At 40.6% G+C, this 17,752-nt stretch overlaps 1 gene segment (V, D, J or C); it reads right to left on the reverse strand.

The window, feature by feature from the left end:
- Nucleotides 1–1,299: 1,299 nt before the first annotated feature.
- LOC109557888 (T cell receptor gamma constant 1-like) lies at nt 1,300–17,526 on the reverse strand. The segment is given in 6 exon segments: nt 1,300–1,896; nt 5,429–5,470; nt 5,755–5,802; nt 6,310–6,369; nt 12,194–12,523; nt 17,397–17,526. Coding segments are annotated over 6 exon segments (660 nt in total).
- Nucleotides 17,527–17,752: the final 226 nt, after the last annotated feature.

Below are 17,752 nucleotides of genomic sequence, written 5' to 3' on the forward strand. Positions count from 1 at the left end.
GGCACCTAAGAGGCTTCCACATGGATTCTGAGGATCTGGCGTCTGCTGAGTCTAGGGCAGGAGCTGGGGTGACAGGATGTTCAGACTACCATCCACTGTCTTGCTCGGTCTGAGACTCTCAGTCCAGTTCATTATACTCCTGAAAGAGCAGTTACTAAGACTCACACTCACAGAGTCAGGCAGAGTTTCCATAGTGTTGATAACAGAGGGAGCAGCTATGGTGATTCCAGAGAATATACGTGAGGAGAAGGCAGACGCACCTGCAAGTCCTTAAGAAAATTCTCACAGACTCTTTGGAGGAGGCCGTTAGCAAAGAAGCAAGGCATGTTCTGTTTTGTTGGGGTTTGTTTTGTTTTTCCCAGTAGCAAATGAGTCAAGGGAAAGCCACAGGATCCTAGGAAACAAAATATGGGCTCTGAGATCTTAGAGACCTGGCTCTAAATGACTGTTACTTACAAAAGAGTGATCATGAGCAGAATACTCAATCTCTCTAATCTGTAAACTATCGACTTTAACTGTACCTTCCTCCAAGGGCTCTTAGACAATAAATGGGATTCCTGGTGAATTGTTAAAACTGAGTCCAGTTGAGTCAAGATGAGTCCAGCTTGTCCAGAGGGATATGAGATTACAGATGATTCTTGGTAGTTCGGTATATGTGTAGAATCTACCGACTTTACAGTAGAGCTACAGACAGTAGATGCTAATGTTGCTGAGGGCTTGCATGGTCCAAGCATCACCAACGTATCTACTCCTCATGTTCCAGGAGACATAACTGTAACTCTGTTACACAGATGTGGAAATGATGACACTGAGAGTTCAAATCGCTACCTGAGGTCACGCAGATACAATACAGACCCAGGGTTCAAATCCAGGCCCTCGGGGCTCAGAGTCTTCATGCTGCGCCCTCCACCCAGTGCCCCTCTGGTGTTGGTGCAGTTCTCATGGGGTTAATGTGAGGAGCAGGAGGCAGTGCTTGTGAGGCACTACTACAGATCTGAACACACACAAGTCCAAGTCATGCTGGGTGTCAGTCACACTGTTGCCATAGGAACATCTCAAACCAATGAGTCTGAATCTGGTGACTTTGAAAGAGAAGGAACCCTGGCACCTTCTTTTGGCTGTGGGTCCCCTTGGAGCCAGTGCCCCAAAGAGAGCACCATGACTACCGTCTCAGGGAAAGACCTAGAAATGTGGTGTTGCCCATTATTGTAAGCAGAACTAAATTTGATATCACTGTTGTCATGCTGTTTCTCACCTTGATTAGTTTCATGAAATTAAAGTACACAGATAAAAAGGGACTTTTGATTTCTTTTTTAAAATTTATTGTGCTTATTGTGAAAATCAAAGTACAGGATTCAAGTAGCAAAGCCAGCATCTCCAGGGTATGTGACGGAAGATCAGGGCTGTGGTCTCGGTGGAGATGCTCAAGGAGGAAACAGGGAAATGCCCACTGTGTGTGGTCCAGGGGGCATGAGGACTTGGGGGTCGGGAGGAGCTGATGAGGTTGTGGGGACAGTGGTGGGAAAGGCTCCCCTGGACTAGCCCTGGGCTGTGCCTTTGAGTAATGGCAGAATTCTTGTTAGAGAGGAAAACTCTGCCCAGTGCTTTGAAAAACCCTTACACAATGATAGAAAATTAGACACAACACCTGAAATAACCCAAACCCAGAAAGCAAGCCTGGCGAGGTCTTCAGTAGAGAGTTTCTGACACAATAGATGAAGAAGGGAAATTGGCCCCTTTGCTGTCCCCTGCGTCACAAGTTCTTCCCGTCACAGCAGACACCTGTTCTCCTAAACACACAGCAGGAGGTGGTGACAAAGTAGATGGCACTCTTGAGGAGGAGGAGGAGGTAGGTGTAGTAAGCAGAGTTATACGTGAACTGCAGCTGCACGGTATCTAGGAGAAGTCATATGATTATTACCCATTCTTTCAGAAGGATAGGACACACCTCCTAACATTGTGTGCGTGCTCAGTCACTCAGTCGTGTCTGACTCTTTGCAACGCCATGGACTGTAGCCCGCCAGGCTCCTCTGTCCATGGGGATTCTGCAGGCAAGAATACTGGAGTGGGTTGCCGTGCCCTCCTCCAGGGGATCTTCCCAACCCAGAGATCAAACCCGGGTCTCCCGCATTGCAGGCAGATTCTTCACCATCTGAGTCACCAGGGAAGCCCAATAAGAGGTATGGTCACAATTATTTACTTCTGATCATCTACATTGGCATGACACCCCTGTAACACCAAACCCCAAGGTAAACATTTATCATCACAACCACCACCACCAGGATGGCTCAGAATTCAGTTCACAGTTCAAGTCAACAACCTCAGCTAAATTCACTAGAACCTAGTGAGGTTATATTTTTAATGGAGTCCAGTAGGGAAAATCATTTGTGATAAATTGCTTTCAGCATTTTCTTCACCCTTGCCATATGTCTAAAAAATAACGAGTAATATTAATTAACCACTAGCCAAATGCTAAACACTTTTCTGAGAGCTTTGCATGCAAATTTTTAATCTTGTTTAATTTTTATGATAACCTATAAGATCATTTGGAGAAGGCAATGGCACCCCACTCCAGTACTCTTGTCTGGAAAATCCCATGGATGGAGGAGCCTAGTAGGCTGCAGTCCATGGGGTTGCTAAGAGTCAGACACGACTGAGCGACTTCACTTTCACTTTTCACTTTCATGCATTGGAGAAGGAAATGGCAACCCACTCCAGTGTTCTTACCTGGAGAATACCAGGGACGGGGGAGCCTGGTGGGCTGCCGTCTATGGGGTCGACCCCCATTTTACAAATAGACTGAGGACAGAGAGGAGTAATTTGCCTGACGTCACACATTTAGAAAGTACCAGGAACCACATTTCAATCCCAGCAACATGATTTTAATGAGCACATTCTTAGCTGTCATGTAGTTCTGCATCTCCACATTCAGTGCATACCCCAGACATTTGATATTTGGCATAAATATCAAGTTGAATCACTGGTTTGGAAGGATCTGATGGATTATACCTTGTGTATCAGTGAGATTACGATGAGGTTACGATCTGAAATTTGGTGGCGTCTACGGTGGGTGGGGCAGGGTGTAGTAAAGTGAACACTGTGCAAAATGCAAGACAGTGGTTAGCCCAATTCTCAGAAAGTTTAGGCGCTCATACCTCAGTCATCTGTCTGTCCTGAATGTCTCTCATCGTGGCTGTGATGTTATAGGCTAATTGCGCTTACTCTCCTTTGAAGTTTTACAAGAAATATATGATGTCAAGGAATAATTAACAACAGTGATGATGGATCTGACTTGGCTAAGTAAACCACAAGGCTGAAGTCTGTTCCTGAGGAAATGTCTCTCTCTTTAGAGTCAGAACTCCAGAATCACTAGTATATGGTGTGGAAAGGATCTCAGAAGGTGACAGGCTCATAACTTACTGCCCAGTGTCAGGTCAGGTGTTAGCTGAGTTTCAGGCCTCCTGACACAGTGAGAATGAAGAAGGGATGAGCAGGACTGGAGCCAGTGCTTCTAAATTCACTAAAAACCCTCATGTAGGGAGAAGGGGCCACTAACTAGTACTGATCCTGTGCCAGCTAAATGGATACCCTATGGAGACATCCCACATAGGTGACCTTATCTCTGTAATAACTGAAAGTGAAAGTGTTAGTTGCTCAGTCATGTCTGACTCTGCGACCCCATGGACTGTAGCCCACCAGCCTCCTCTGTCCATGGAATTTCCCAGGCAAGAATACTGGAGTGGGTTGCCATGCCCTTCTCTAGTGGATCTTCCCAACCCAGAGATCAAACCTGGGTCTCCCACATTACAGGCAGATTCTTTACTGTCTGAGCCACCAGGGAAGCACTCCCCTTCAATTACTGAGTTAGGTGTAATTGTTTCCTATTGGCAGGTGAGGATTCTGCTGTTTAGCAGTGTAAGTAATGCATCCACATTAATGCAACTAATAACCAAAGAACTCTAGTCTGTGATAGTTGGAAGCCCAGGCACTTACACCCCCGGCCAGATGTCCATTGTGTCAAGGCCTTGGTTTTTGGATTTCTTACTCTATATCAATGTCTTAGAGGAGGGATTCAAATGTCCTAGGTTGAAATTCCAGATCTAGCTGTGAGACTTGGTACTGCTGCTGCTGCTGCTAATTCGCTTCAGTCGTGTCCGACTCTATGTGACTCCATAGACGGCAGCCCACCAGGCTCCCCCGTCCCCGGGATTCTCCAGGCAAGAACACTGGAGTGGGTTGCCATTTCCTTCTCCAATGCATGAAAGTGAAAAGTGAAAGTGAAGTCGCTCAGTCGTCTCCGACTCTTAGCGACCCCATGGACTGCAGCCTACCAGGCTCCTCCGTCTGTGGGATTTTTCAGGCAAGAGTACTGGAGTGGGGTGGTGAGACTTGGTACAAGGGACTTGATTAATTTTAGCTCATTGCCCTCATCTGTAAAATGGGGGGAAATTAATATGTTTTTTCCAGTGGTCAGGTATGGATGTGATAGTTGGACTATAAAGAAAGCTGAGCGCTGAAGAATTGATGCTTTTGAACTGTGGTGTTGGAGAAGACTCTTGAGAGTCCCTTGGACTGCAAGGAGATCCAACCAGTCCATCCTAAAGGAGATCAGTCCTCAGTGTTCATTGGAAGGACTGATGTTGAAGCTGAAACGCCAATACTTTGGCCACCTGATTCGAAGAGCTGACTCATTGGAAAAGACCCTGATGCTGGGAAAGATTGAAGGCAGGAGGAGAAGGGGATGACAGAGGATGAGATGGTTGGATGGCATCACTGACTTGATGGACATGGGTTTGAGTGGACTCTGGGAGTTGGTGATGGACAGGGAGGCCTGCCATGCTGTGGTTCATGGGGTCACAAAGAGTCAGACACGACTGAGCGGCTGAACTGAACTGAACTGAATATATACCCACTTAGGAGCTTTATGAAAATCATACTTAAAATACACAAAAGACATAGTATAAGGCCATCTGTAGGAATATGAAACTCTCTATAAGCATCAGTTTATGTTATTAGGTACTAGCAATAACATAGTGCACTTACATAAAAGCAACTTGGTATCATTTTTGCATAGTCACTATAGTCAAAAGCTACACAATTGAGTGAAACCCATTATTGAATAATTCAGAGCCTATCACTGCATCCTCTAATTGAGAGTCATCTCACATCAAAACCAGTATTTATTGCATTAAGATGACTCTTACAGAATGTTGGATTTACTTAAAATATGTGTAACCTAAAATATATAGACAGTGTAACAATCTAAATAATAGACTTACTTAAGATTTCCTTATAGACTGTATAACAGTCTATTTTGCAATATCCAGACTTTCTGATTTTCTACCTTAAACCAAGTTCAAAAGTTTAATTTATCTAGAGGAAAAAAGTGCTATAACATGACATAAAGGCAAATACAGACAAAACTTACTGTTTTCATCTTTCAGACATGCTTTTGTAGAATTAGCGAATTCTAGAAGAGAAAATAGTAGTCAATTGTTCGTACTTACTATTTGATACATGATGTATATGTATATGTATGTTTGTGTGTGTGTATATATGTACACAATACACACACATATATATAAAATCTGCCAATAGAGACAGGAGAGATACTGATCAAATGTATGAATCTTAAAGTTTCAGAAATAATTGGTCTTTCCTACCATAAACCAGGAAAGTTCAAAAGGTAATTTCATCAGGAGGAAAAGAAAATGCTATAGGATGACATGAAGGCAAATATATACAAAAACTTACCACTTTCATCTCTCGCACAAGCTTTTGTAAAATCAGTATCAGTGACTTCTAGAAGAAATGAGAGCAAATATTAATCAATTGTCCATGCCCATTATGACAGTGTGTGTGTGTATGTATATATGTGTGTGTGTATATATATATATAAAATCTGCTGCTAGACAAGTCAGTCGGTTCTTGAAACTATGAAAATTTTTAGCATCACTATTCCAGATATTTGTTCTTTTCTACTTTAAGCCAGAGAAGTTCAAAAGAAGTTAATTAATCAGAAGGGAAAAAAATACTAAAGCTTAACATAAAGGTGCATGCAAGCCTGCTAAGACGCTTCAGTCATGTCCGACTCTTTGAGACCCTATGAACTGTACCCCTCCAGGCTTTTCTATCCATGGGATTCTCCAGGAAAAAATACTGGAGTGGATTGCCATGCCCTTCTCCAGGGGATCTTCCTGACCCAGGGGTCAAACCCATGTCTCCCGTGGCTCCTGCATTGCAGGCAGATTTTTACCACTGAGCCACCAGGGAAGCCCAACATAAAAGCAAACATACACAAAAACTTACCACTTCCATCTTTCAAACAATCATTTGGAGGCTCAGTAGTAGTGACAACTGGGGTGAAAACTACAATAAATTAGAGAAAGTATTGTCAATTATTCATGTTCATTATTTGTGCATGCGTGTTTATATGTGTATGTGTAACATATATATGTATGTATGCATGTAGCATATATATTATATATATATAATCTGCTGACAGATTAAAATATGAGCTCTACAAATCCAGAAATAGTTCATCTGATAATATGTAATTCAGTAGATCTAATTCATATATTGTTTTCTACATGTGACAATGTCTGTCCAAAATACAATTTCAAGAAATATTTGCAGAAAGGCTAACAGAAAAAGTGGCTGCTCTACATCTTGAGCGTCCACTGCTGACATGAAAGGATGTTCCCAAGATGAACACATCCAATCCTAGAATCTGCAACAGAATCCCACGTTCAAGGAAGTCTGGCTCAGGTAAATTTCCCTTCTAAGCAAAGGAAAGCAGTCACAACTTTCCAAATCACACACGTTCCCAGTATCCCTGACTCATGCACATGATTTCTGCATTTGTGGTGTTTGTGGGCATAATGAAAACAATAAGGCTAATAGCTAGTGAGCAACTATAACTGCCCTAACTACTTCACATGTGTTACCTTCTTTAATCTTCCAGTGACACTGGAGTGAGGTGTATTTTGGGGGATTCCATGTTACAAAAGAAGAAATAAGGATCAGAGGGAAAGTGACTGGCAGAGAGTTGGACCAGTGGTACCAGTGATGACAGAGCCAGCATTCAAAGGATTATTGTGAGAGATTAAATGAGACGGAGCCTGTGTAAAGTACTTTGTAAAATAAGCCAGAGAAAGAGAAAGTAACTAATGAACAACAGAATTCTACTACTGTAGACACTAAAAGCATCTTCTTTTCCAGATATCTTAATTATTCTTATCAGTGACCTCGTTTATATAGGAGGTCAACATTTCAGTGCAATTCCAGGGATAGGAAATTCCAAATACAAAAAAAAATCAGCCAAATTGCATTTATAGGAGGTCAACATTTCAGTGCAATTCCAGGGATAGAAAATTCCAAATACAAAAAAAATCAGCCAAATTGCATTATAGTTTTCCATATAGAAAATGGATGCAGGAAAACAGAGTCATAGTGGTTGTTTGGTTTATTGCTTTTCTTGTGGATATGTTCTTATCCATATGGATTTGGTTCTGGTATGCCATTTTATGCCTTCATTGAGATCAGTTTTCACTATAAAAAATGAATTTGAGGTGTTAAGTCTTTGCAGTAAATGCCAAGAGTGAAATATTAATATAATCATCCTCAAGAACTGACCTTAATGTGTCTTAAAACTCTCTGGGACTTCCTTGATGGTACAGTGGGTGGGAATCCATCTGCCCATCCAGGGGACATGGTTTCAATCTCTGGTCTGAAAGATTCCACATGCCACAAGGCAGCTAAGCCTGTGCCCCACAACTACTTAGCCCATGCTCCGCAGCACGAGAAGCCATTGCAATGAGAAATCCAAGCACCTCAAAGAAGAGTGGTCCCCACTGACCACAACCAGAGAAAGCCTGCACATAGTGACGAAGACCCAGGACAACCAAAAAACGATTCTTTTAACTTTATTTCTTTTGCTTGCAGTGACTACATTCATTAAAGATGAACAAACCTCTTATTACTATGAGTTGATTGAGGTGAAAAAATAAAAACATTTCAGCATAAACTGCAGTGTATACTAAGATCTCTTTCTCAGTCAAGATTGGTCAAAAACTTGGACCTGATGAATTTTCTCTCTCTTAAAAAATCACTTCATGATTTGTGCTTCCAAGTGGACATGATAGAATTCCAGCTGAGCTATTTCAAATCCTAAAAGATGATGCTGTTAAACTGCTGCATTCAATATGTCAGAAAATTTGGAAAACTCAGCAGTGGACACAGGACTGGAAAAGGTCAGTTTTCACTCCGGTCCCAAAGAAGGGCAATGCCAAAGAATGTTCAAACTACCGCACAATTGCAATAATTTCACATGCTGGCAGGGTCATGCTCAAATCCTCCAAGCTAGGCTTCAACAGCACATGAACCAAGAAATTCCGGATGTTCAAACTGGATTTAGAAAGGGCTTAGGAACTAGAGATCAAATTGCCAACATACGTTGGATCATAGAAAAAGCTAGAGAATTTCAGAAAAATATTTACTTCTATGCTAAAGCCTTTGTGTGGATCACAACAAACTGTGGAAATTTCTTAAAGAGATGGGAATAGCAGACCACCTTACATGCTTCCTGAGAAACCTGTATGCAGATCAAGAAGCAACAGTTAGAACTGAATATGAAAGAACAGATTGGTTCCAAATTGGGAAAAAAGTACATCAAGGCTGTATATTGTCACCCTGCTTATTTAACTTAGAGGCAGAGTATATCATGTGAAATGCCAGATTAGATGAAGCACAAGCTGGAATCAAGACTGTTGGGAGAAATATCAGTAACCTCAGATATGCAGAAATGACACCACCCTAATGGCAGAAAGTGAAGAGGGACTAAAGAACCTCTTGATGAAGTTAGGAGAGTGAAAAAGCTGGCTTAAAACTAAAAAAAAATAAAAAAATAGAAGATCACTGTATCTGGTCCCATAACTTCATGGTATATAGATGGGGAAACAATGGAAACAGTGAAAGACTTCATTTTCTTGGGCTCCAAAATCACGGTGGATGGTGACTTCAGCCATGAAATTAAAAGATGCTTTCTCCTTGGAAGAAAAGCTATGACAAAACTAGATAGTGTATTAAAAAGCAGAGATATTACTTTGCCCACGAAGGTCCATATAGTCAAACCTAGGTTTTTCCTGTAGTCATGTATGCATGTGAGAGTTGGACTATAAAGAAAGCTGGGCACCAAAGAATTGATGCTTTCAAACTGTGGTGGTGGAGAAGACTCATGAGAGTCCCTTGGATTGCAAGGAGATCAAACCAGTCAATCCTAAAGGAAATCAACCCTGAATATTCATTGGAAGGACTGATGCTAAAGCTGAAGCTCCAGTACTTTGGCCACCTGATGGGAAGAGCCATGTCATTGGAAAAGACCCTGATGCTGGGAAAGATAGAAGGCAGGACAAAAAGGGGACAAGAGGATGAGCTGGTTGGATGGCATCACCAACTCAATAAACATGAGTTTGAGCAAGCTCTGGGAGATGGTGACAACAGGGAAGCCTAGCACGCTGTAGTCCACGGGGTCGCAAAGAGTCAGACACAACTGAGAAACTGAACAACAACACACTATTCTTGAAAGTGAAAGTGTTAGTCTCTCAGTTGAGTCCAACTTTTTGCATCCCCTTTGACCGTAGCCCACCAGGCTCCTCTGTCCATGGGATTCTCCAGGCAAGAATATTGGAGTGGGTAGTCATTCTCTTCTCCAAAGTATCTTCCCAACTCAGGAATAGAATCCAATTCTCCTGCATTGCAGGGAGATTCTTTACCATCTGAACCACCAAGGAAGCCCATATAATATTCTTAACTTTTATCAAAAAGAAGAAACTTCCCAAAAATGGCATTAGAAATTTACTGCTGCTGCTAAGTCGCTTCAGTCGTGTCCAACCCTGTGTGACCCCATAGACTGCAGCCCACCAGGCTCCCCCGTCCCTGGGATTCTCCAGACAAGAACACTGGAATGGGAAATTTACTAAAGAGTGACATTCACAGAAATGCCCTCTTTAGCTATATGGCCATGAAATCCATGGGAAACATTTATTTTAGAAATTAAGTGCCAAGTATCACACATGATAAAAGGGAACTTGTCTCCTTTATGGTAATTATCACCATGAAACTTACTACCCTTTTTATTTTTCCTTCATCACAGAAAAATGAAAACCTAATAGGACAGTTAGAGCCATGATTATATTAAACTGCACTTAACAAATTTGTTTATTATGTATTTCTTAGAGTAGAATGAGTGGAAATAGAAATTTAGGGCAGTTTCTGTAATCTTAGTTTTGATTAGTTTAAGGAAAGAATATAAATATTACAGTAGATGCATGAACAAGTACACCCATTTATGTTTTAGAATGCAATTTTTTTGCTGACTTTATTTCATTTGCTCTTCATTGCAGTCCTAGGACAAAGCCAAGGCAAATGTTCAAGCTTGATTTGATCATTGGCAAACTAAGAATCAGAGAAGATAAAGACTTACTTCAGAAATTCAGACTGGTGCACAGCAAACGTCTGTGCACATTTTATGTGCTTGGTTCCCACTGCTTGAAAAGGCTTTCTAACCACAGAGAAAAGCACAAAATGATTCCTCTGATGGGCACTCTGTGGCCTTTGGTCTGCTAGGTGAATTACTCAGAACGTTAAGTCCCGAGTCCAGTGAGTTAGAGGACCACTGTCAAGGTGAAGATACACCCAGCACTTTGCCCCCACCGTGTGGACACATCCAGGATCTGCTCACAGGGGCTGCTTTGGGATGTCATGCCTGGATCGCAAGTGACCCTGAGTCATCCAGAAAAGTGTATATTCTCTTGACTGTAGTGCATCCTCCTAGGACAATAATTCACCCGAGTGTGTCCATCCACACATCCCTCCAGACCTGGCATGTGCTAGGGCTGCAATAAAAGTATCTTGAAAGACCTTTTCTAACAGCAAGAAATACATTCATTATGTACAGTGGGAATAAGTTTGCACACTTTAGTCTCACCTGATCTTTAATTACAAATTTTAACTTCAAGGTAGTAAATAAAGTACAAATTTTAACTAAGACTATAATAAAACTGCAGCAGTAAATTATTCTCTTCAGTTGGTCAAAAAGTTCTTTCAAGTTTTTTCCATAACATCTTATGAAAACCCAAATAAACTTTTTAGCCAACTCAATACTTTTTGTTGAACTGCAGTCTGGTTTCCTCATAAGAACATCATTTTGTCATTTAATAACCCACTGTTTCTGACTTATACTTTGAGTAAAACCAGGATTAAAGTGAGAATGACTTTGCTTGGTGAGTAGAGCATTCCTGAAAGAAATATAAATGTTCTTATTTCCTGATCAACCAAGCAATCAAAAGTGGAATTTCTTTTTGCAAATTTGTTGTGCACTAAGTTGCTGCTGCTGCTGCTGCTGCTGCTAAGTCGCTTCAGTCGTGTCTGACTCTGTGCAACCCCATAGATGGCAGCCCACCAGGCTCCCCTGTCCCTGGGATTCTCCAGGCAAGAACACTGGAGTGGGTTGCCATTTCCTTCTCCAATGCATGAAAGTGAAAAGTGAAAGTGAAGTCGCTCAGTCGTGTCCGACTCCTAGTGACCCCATGGACTGCAGCCTACCAGGGTCCTCCATCCATGGGATTTTCCAGGCAAGAGTACTGGAGTGGGGTGCCATCGCCTTCTCCGGCACTAAGTTGCTAGAGGCTTTCATATATTTTCTTTCATTTAATCCATACAAAGACCCTAAAATCATCATTGTGACTGTAACATTTTGGAAGATGAAACTGAGGCTGAGAAAGCTTAAAAATCTTTTTTCTTTTTTGTTTTAATGTTCCCATGACTGTACTATTTTAATTCTAGTGGGAATTTCAAAACATTTATGCTACCATTAAACATAACAACATCTTAGAAAGACGTGTTTATTTGACTTGACAGAAAAGTTGGGGTATTGTCTTTGAAAAACTGTGTTCTGGGAGGTTATTGTTGTTTAGTTGCTAAGTTGTGTCTGACTCTTCTTTTGTGACCCAGGCTTCTCTGTCTGGAATTTCTGAGGCAAAAATACTAGAGTGGGTTTGTGTTTCCAAATCCAGGGGATCTTGACAACCTAGGGCTCAAACCCATGTCACCTACATTGGCAGGTGGATTCTTTACCACTGAGCCACTAGGGAAGCCCAAGGGAGGTTATATTTATATGTTTATATTCACATACCTTCATTCACTGCAGGAAAAAGAATCTCTTGATCTTTTCCTCTTGTATTTTTCTCATGTTTGACGATACACATGTGCTCTTCCTTCATGGAGTTTTCTGTCACGGTCAGCCAGCTGAACGTCATGTATGTGTCATTGGTCTTCATGGTATTTCCCTGCTGGGATGGCAGAACTCTGTTGTCATTCTTTTCTTTCCAAGAAACCTTAATAACATCAGGGAAAAATTTTTCCAGAAGACAAAGATATGTTGCAGCCTGTTGATGGTTGACTTCGTTAATTGAAGGAAGAAAAATTGTGGGTTTTGGGGAGGTATCTGCAGGAAGTTTTTTATCTGCAGAGGGGGATAGAAAAGAATTTAAAATAGTTATTAGAGAAACATGGAGAACCATGGAATAAACTAGCATGCAATAAAAGGAAGAAAACTTGTCACTGAACTAGTGCTCACCATGGATTACATTCACTTACTATCCTTCTTATTTTCAATAGAAAGAGACGTTCACGAGATTATGTAACTTGCCCAAAGTCACAGCTAGCAGAGTAGAACCTGGATCACACGTTGGCCTTTGTTCTTTTTCCATATGGTAAGATGGGGTATGAGTTTTATCTCCTTCCAAAATTCACGAACACATTTATTTTTTAACATCTCTATTGTTTATCATAGTGGAGCCTGTTTTAAAGTGGATGGATGGGCTTCCCTAATGGCTCAGTGGTAAAGAATCCTCCTGCCAATGTAGGAGACACACATTCGATCCCTGATCCGGAAGATTCCACATGCCTCGAGCAACTAAGCCCCTGCACAACTATTGAGCCTGTGCTCTAGAGCCCTGAAAACATGACTACTGAGCCCTTGTGCTGCAACTATGAAGCCCCGTGCCCTAAAGCCCAAGCTTCAAACAAGAGAAGCCACTGCAATAAGCCCGCACTGCAATGAAGAGTAGCCCCACTCTCTGAAACTAGAGAAAAGCCCATGTTGCAGCAAAGAAGATGCAGCAAGGACAAAAATTTTTAAAATAAAATTATATTAAAAAAATGAAGCATTTGGGTGTGTGGTGAGAATGAGAATGGGGGAGAAGTCCAGTTAACTCTGATAGTTTCTCTAGAGGTGAGAATCTTTGACTTTTTTCAAACTTTTAATTTTATATTTGAGTATAGCTGATTAACAATGTTGTGTTAGTTTCAAATGTACAACAAAGTGATTCAGTTATACGTATACATGTATCTCTTCTTTTTCAAATTCTTTTCCCAATTAGATTGTTACAGAATATTGAGCAAAATTCCCTTCCCTGTACTATATACAGTAGGTCCTTGATGGTTATCCATTTTAAATATGCTGCTAAGTTGCTTCAGTCATGTCCGACTCTGTGCGACCCCATAGATGGCAGCCCACCAGGCTCCCCGTCCCTGGGATTCTCCAGACAAGAACACTGGAGTGGGTTGCCATTTCCTTCTCCAATGCATGAAAGTAAAAAGTGAAAGTGAAGTCGCTCAGTCGTGTCCAACTCTTAGTGACCCCATGGACTGCAGCCTACCAGGGTCCTCCATCCTTGGGATTTTCCAGGCAAGAGTACTGGAGTGGGGTGCCATTGCCTTCTCCGATTTTAAATATAGCAGTGTGTATATGTCAGTCTCAAAGTCCCTAACTGTCCCTCCCTCCACCCTTCCCCACTGTAACCACAAGTCTGTTCTTTAAGTCTGTGAGTTGGTTTCTGTTTTATAAATATTTTCAATTATATCATTTCTTTTTAGGCTCTACATATAAGAGATATCATATGATATTGATCTCTTTCTCTGTCTGAATTACTTCATTCGGTAGGACAATCTCTAGGTCCATCCATGTTGCTGCAAATGGCATTGTTTCATCCTTTCTAATGGCTAAGTAATATTCCAGTATATATATATACACACACACACCCCATGTCTTCTTTATCCATTCTTCTGTCATTGGACACTTAGGTTACTTTCAGGTCTTAGATATTGTGAATAGTGCGGCTATGAGCATAGAGGTGCTTGTATATTTTCAGACCATGTTTTTCTCTGGGAATATGCCCAGGACTGGGATTGCAGGATCATATGGTAGCTCTATTTTTAGTCTCTTAAGGAACATCCCTACTGTTGTGCATAGTCACCGCACCAGTTTGCATTCCCACCAACAGTGTAGGAAAGTTCCCTTCTCTCCACTGCTTTCCCTTCCTATCCTGTTTTGTAACTTGTGCTCTCTTTGGTCACATAACTCATCCTCATGTTTTGCAAATCTGTGGAACTCCATTTAACTACTCTGGAATGAACCATACTTATCTTTGTCAACAAAGGTCCATCTAGTCAAGGCTATGGTTTTTCCAGTAGTCATGTATGGATGTGAGAGTTGGACTATAAAGAAAGCTTAGCATTGAGGAATTGATGCTTTTGAACTGTGGTGTTGGAGAAGACTCTTGAGAGTCCCTTGGACTGCAAGGAAATCCAACCAGTCCATCCTCAAGGAGATCAGTCCTGGGTGTTCATTGGAAGGACTGATGTTGAAGCTGAAACTCCAATATTTTGCCTACCTGATGCGAAGAGCTGACTCATTTGAAAAGACCCTGATGTTGGGAAAGATTGAAGGCAGGGGGAGAAGGGAATGACAGAGGATGAGATGGTTGGATGGCATCACCAACTCAATGGACATGAGTTTGGGTAAACTCCGGGAGTTGGTGATGGACGGGGACAGGGAGGCCTGGTGTGCTGTGGTTCATGGGTTCGCAAAGAGTCAGACACGACTGAGCAACTGAGCTGAACTGAACTGATCTTACTTATCATATAAATAAATGTCAGTAGGAAATTTATTGTATTTTTAAACAATATACAGTCATTTTTTTATAATGGGAATTAGAGTCCCTGTGTACTTGACAATTTGTGATGTTGAACTTAAAGCTTCAAATGTGGATCACCTGCCTGTTTCTGAAGTGATGGGATTCTTCTGGTGAGTTTCTAATTTTATGTAACATCTGAACTTCAGATCTGAAAACTTTCAGATTTTTGAGTGGAGGAGTTGATTGTTTACAGTGCCTTGAATTTGGAAACAAAATAGCAATATTTCCATAACTTCTATTAAAAATGTATAATTTTCTGACATGCTTTATATAAACCTTATCAAGTAATGCATTTTATCAGAATTTTGCTTCACTTTAGAGAATGTTTACCAAGGCACATTTTCTTTTGAAATTTCATTTCAAGTTTAAGCATGATTAAGAATGCACAGTATTTTGATTCTGTATCTCCCCCAGTGTTAAATCTACCCTATAAGTTTGCTGAACTTCTTTAGAGCTCCATGGTTTACTATGTTTTCATCTGCTAAATAAATATACATATAATTAAAAATTAAATGTATGCTTCCTGAATTTCTTATGGACATGATGTCAACATATATAACAAAACATAGTTTATAAATGATCCCACTTAAATGCTGGCATGTTTCTTGATTATATATTTATGGTTAAAGTAATGGTTGAAATTATAAATGTTAAAACTCTTTCCAGTTTATTTCCAAATGAAACATAAATACTTTACTCATATTCTCTTTGAGCTAGTTTAGAGTTGTTTTAATCATTCTGAGGGCAGTTTCTTAAGAACAGAAAAATTAAACTTATCATTTGAAAAGAAAAAGAAAAAAATTTTTGAGAAATTTTTCCTCTGTAGCAAAATTCCTGAGTTTTCTACTAAAGAAGTAAGCAAACAGAGGTCATTTAAAAACTTACATTGTAAATACAATTAGGTCCTAATGTGTTTAATTTTATACACCTTACTTATGGTGTAAATAGTATTTTATGGATTATAATAGTAAGATACTGTATATTTCTCCCATCACACACTTTGTTTTTATTGCTTAAGAGTACTCTATGTTTCCTTATATTTTATAAATTAAATAGTTAGAACTATTTCACATTTAAATAAACAAATTACATTTTGACCTTTGCATCTGTATTTAATTGACTTCACAACATGATCATTTAATTTATGAATTAAAATTTTTCTGATAAATATGATCATGAAGCCCAAGTTTATTTTCTAAGGGCCAATTGTGTTGCTGCTGCTGCTGCTAAGTCAATTCAGTCGTGTCCAACTCTGTGCGACCCCATAGACGGCAGCCCACCAGGCTCCCCCGTCCCTGGGATTCTCCAGGCAAGAGTACTGGAGTGAGTTGCCATTTCCTTCTCCAATGCATGAAAGTGAAAAGTGAAAGTGAAGTCTCTCAGTCGTGTCCAACTCTTCGAGACCCCATGGACTGCAGCCCACCAGGCTCCTCCGTCCATGGGATTTTCCAGGTAAGAGTACTGGAGTGGGGTGCCATTGCCTTCTCTTAATGTTTGTGTTAGAGATGATATCAATTAAGTGAAAGGATTCAGATGTAAAACATATAGAACAACAAATATAAAAACAAATACACTTTAACTTCATTTTTCTTGACAAATAGAAAGCAGTCTGTTAAAGAGAGACAAATACCTCCCAATTCAATTTTGTGTGTGTGAGTGGACAGTAAGATAACTTTTTGTTTAAGGAGTTAGCAGTACAACTGCATCCTCTGAAGAATTTCTCTTCTGTCAATATTTTTGGATGCAAACAACTGTCCTTCCTGAGTGCAGTTTTCCCTTTGCATTTGAATAGAGTGTGGATACGCCTATCCAGCACCGACAACGTGTTACACAGTGTGTCAGGGACACTACTGACAGGCTTTCATTGAATTCTCACACGATACCAGCTGGATACATATGGCTATTCCATTTTGTGGATTCAGAAACTGAGGCCGAAGAATAACTGACCACGTGCTCATAAACAGTAAATGGTAGACCCAGACATCCTGATCAGACTGACTCCAAGGCCAGGTTCTTTGAAAACACCCCTTTGCCATCAGGAAAGGAAGTGTGTCAGCTCACAAAACTTACCTATAATAGCCAACTTTGGCCTTGAACCGAACACTTTCATGATGATCACATATATTATACAGGAACCCTTTATATAAGTCCACATGTTCAGAAAGCCAAATCCTACTATATTTGTACACAGTTGTCTATGGTATGCTCTAAGGATTTGTTTTAATATCTTTCCTAAACTCCTAAATCTAATCCCCATTCGCGTTCCCATTTTCCCAAACATTTTAAACTATTCTTCCAATTTGTTTCTTGCCTTTCCTCCACTACCTTGACAAAAAATGCCCTTCTTCAGGTACTTACCTAGGACAAAAACTTTTGTTCCTTCACCAAAGATCATGTTGTTTAAATTCCACAGTGATTCAACCTGTGGCAAAAACTTTAGACTAATTTAGCTTCTCTGAGTTCTTTAAGTCCTAGTGGAATCATGACAGCCTGGGATACAAGAGGCCAAGTTTCTGGTCCTGATTCACTTTGCTCATAACAGGCTCCATGGCTGAGCTAATCAGGTAAATTAAAGCTTTCGGTGTTTGTTTATTTGAAAACATAGTGTTAGCCTGAATCAGTTCGACATCCCTTTTAATGCTGAAGTGGGACCAACAGGAAACAAGGTCTGAAAAAGTGATTTTATTAAAAATGCCATGGAAAAGAAAGACCAT

Source organism: Bos indicus, chromosome 4 (genome assembly GCF_029378745.1).
Source record: "Bos indicus isolate NIAB-ARS_2022 breed Sahiwal x Tharparkar chromosome 4, NIAB-ARS_B.indTharparkar_mat_pri_1.0, whole genome shotgun sequence".
Taxonomy (NCBI): domain Eukaryota; kingdom Metazoa; phylum Chordata; class Mammalia; order Artiodactyla; family Bovidae; genus Bos; species Bos indicus.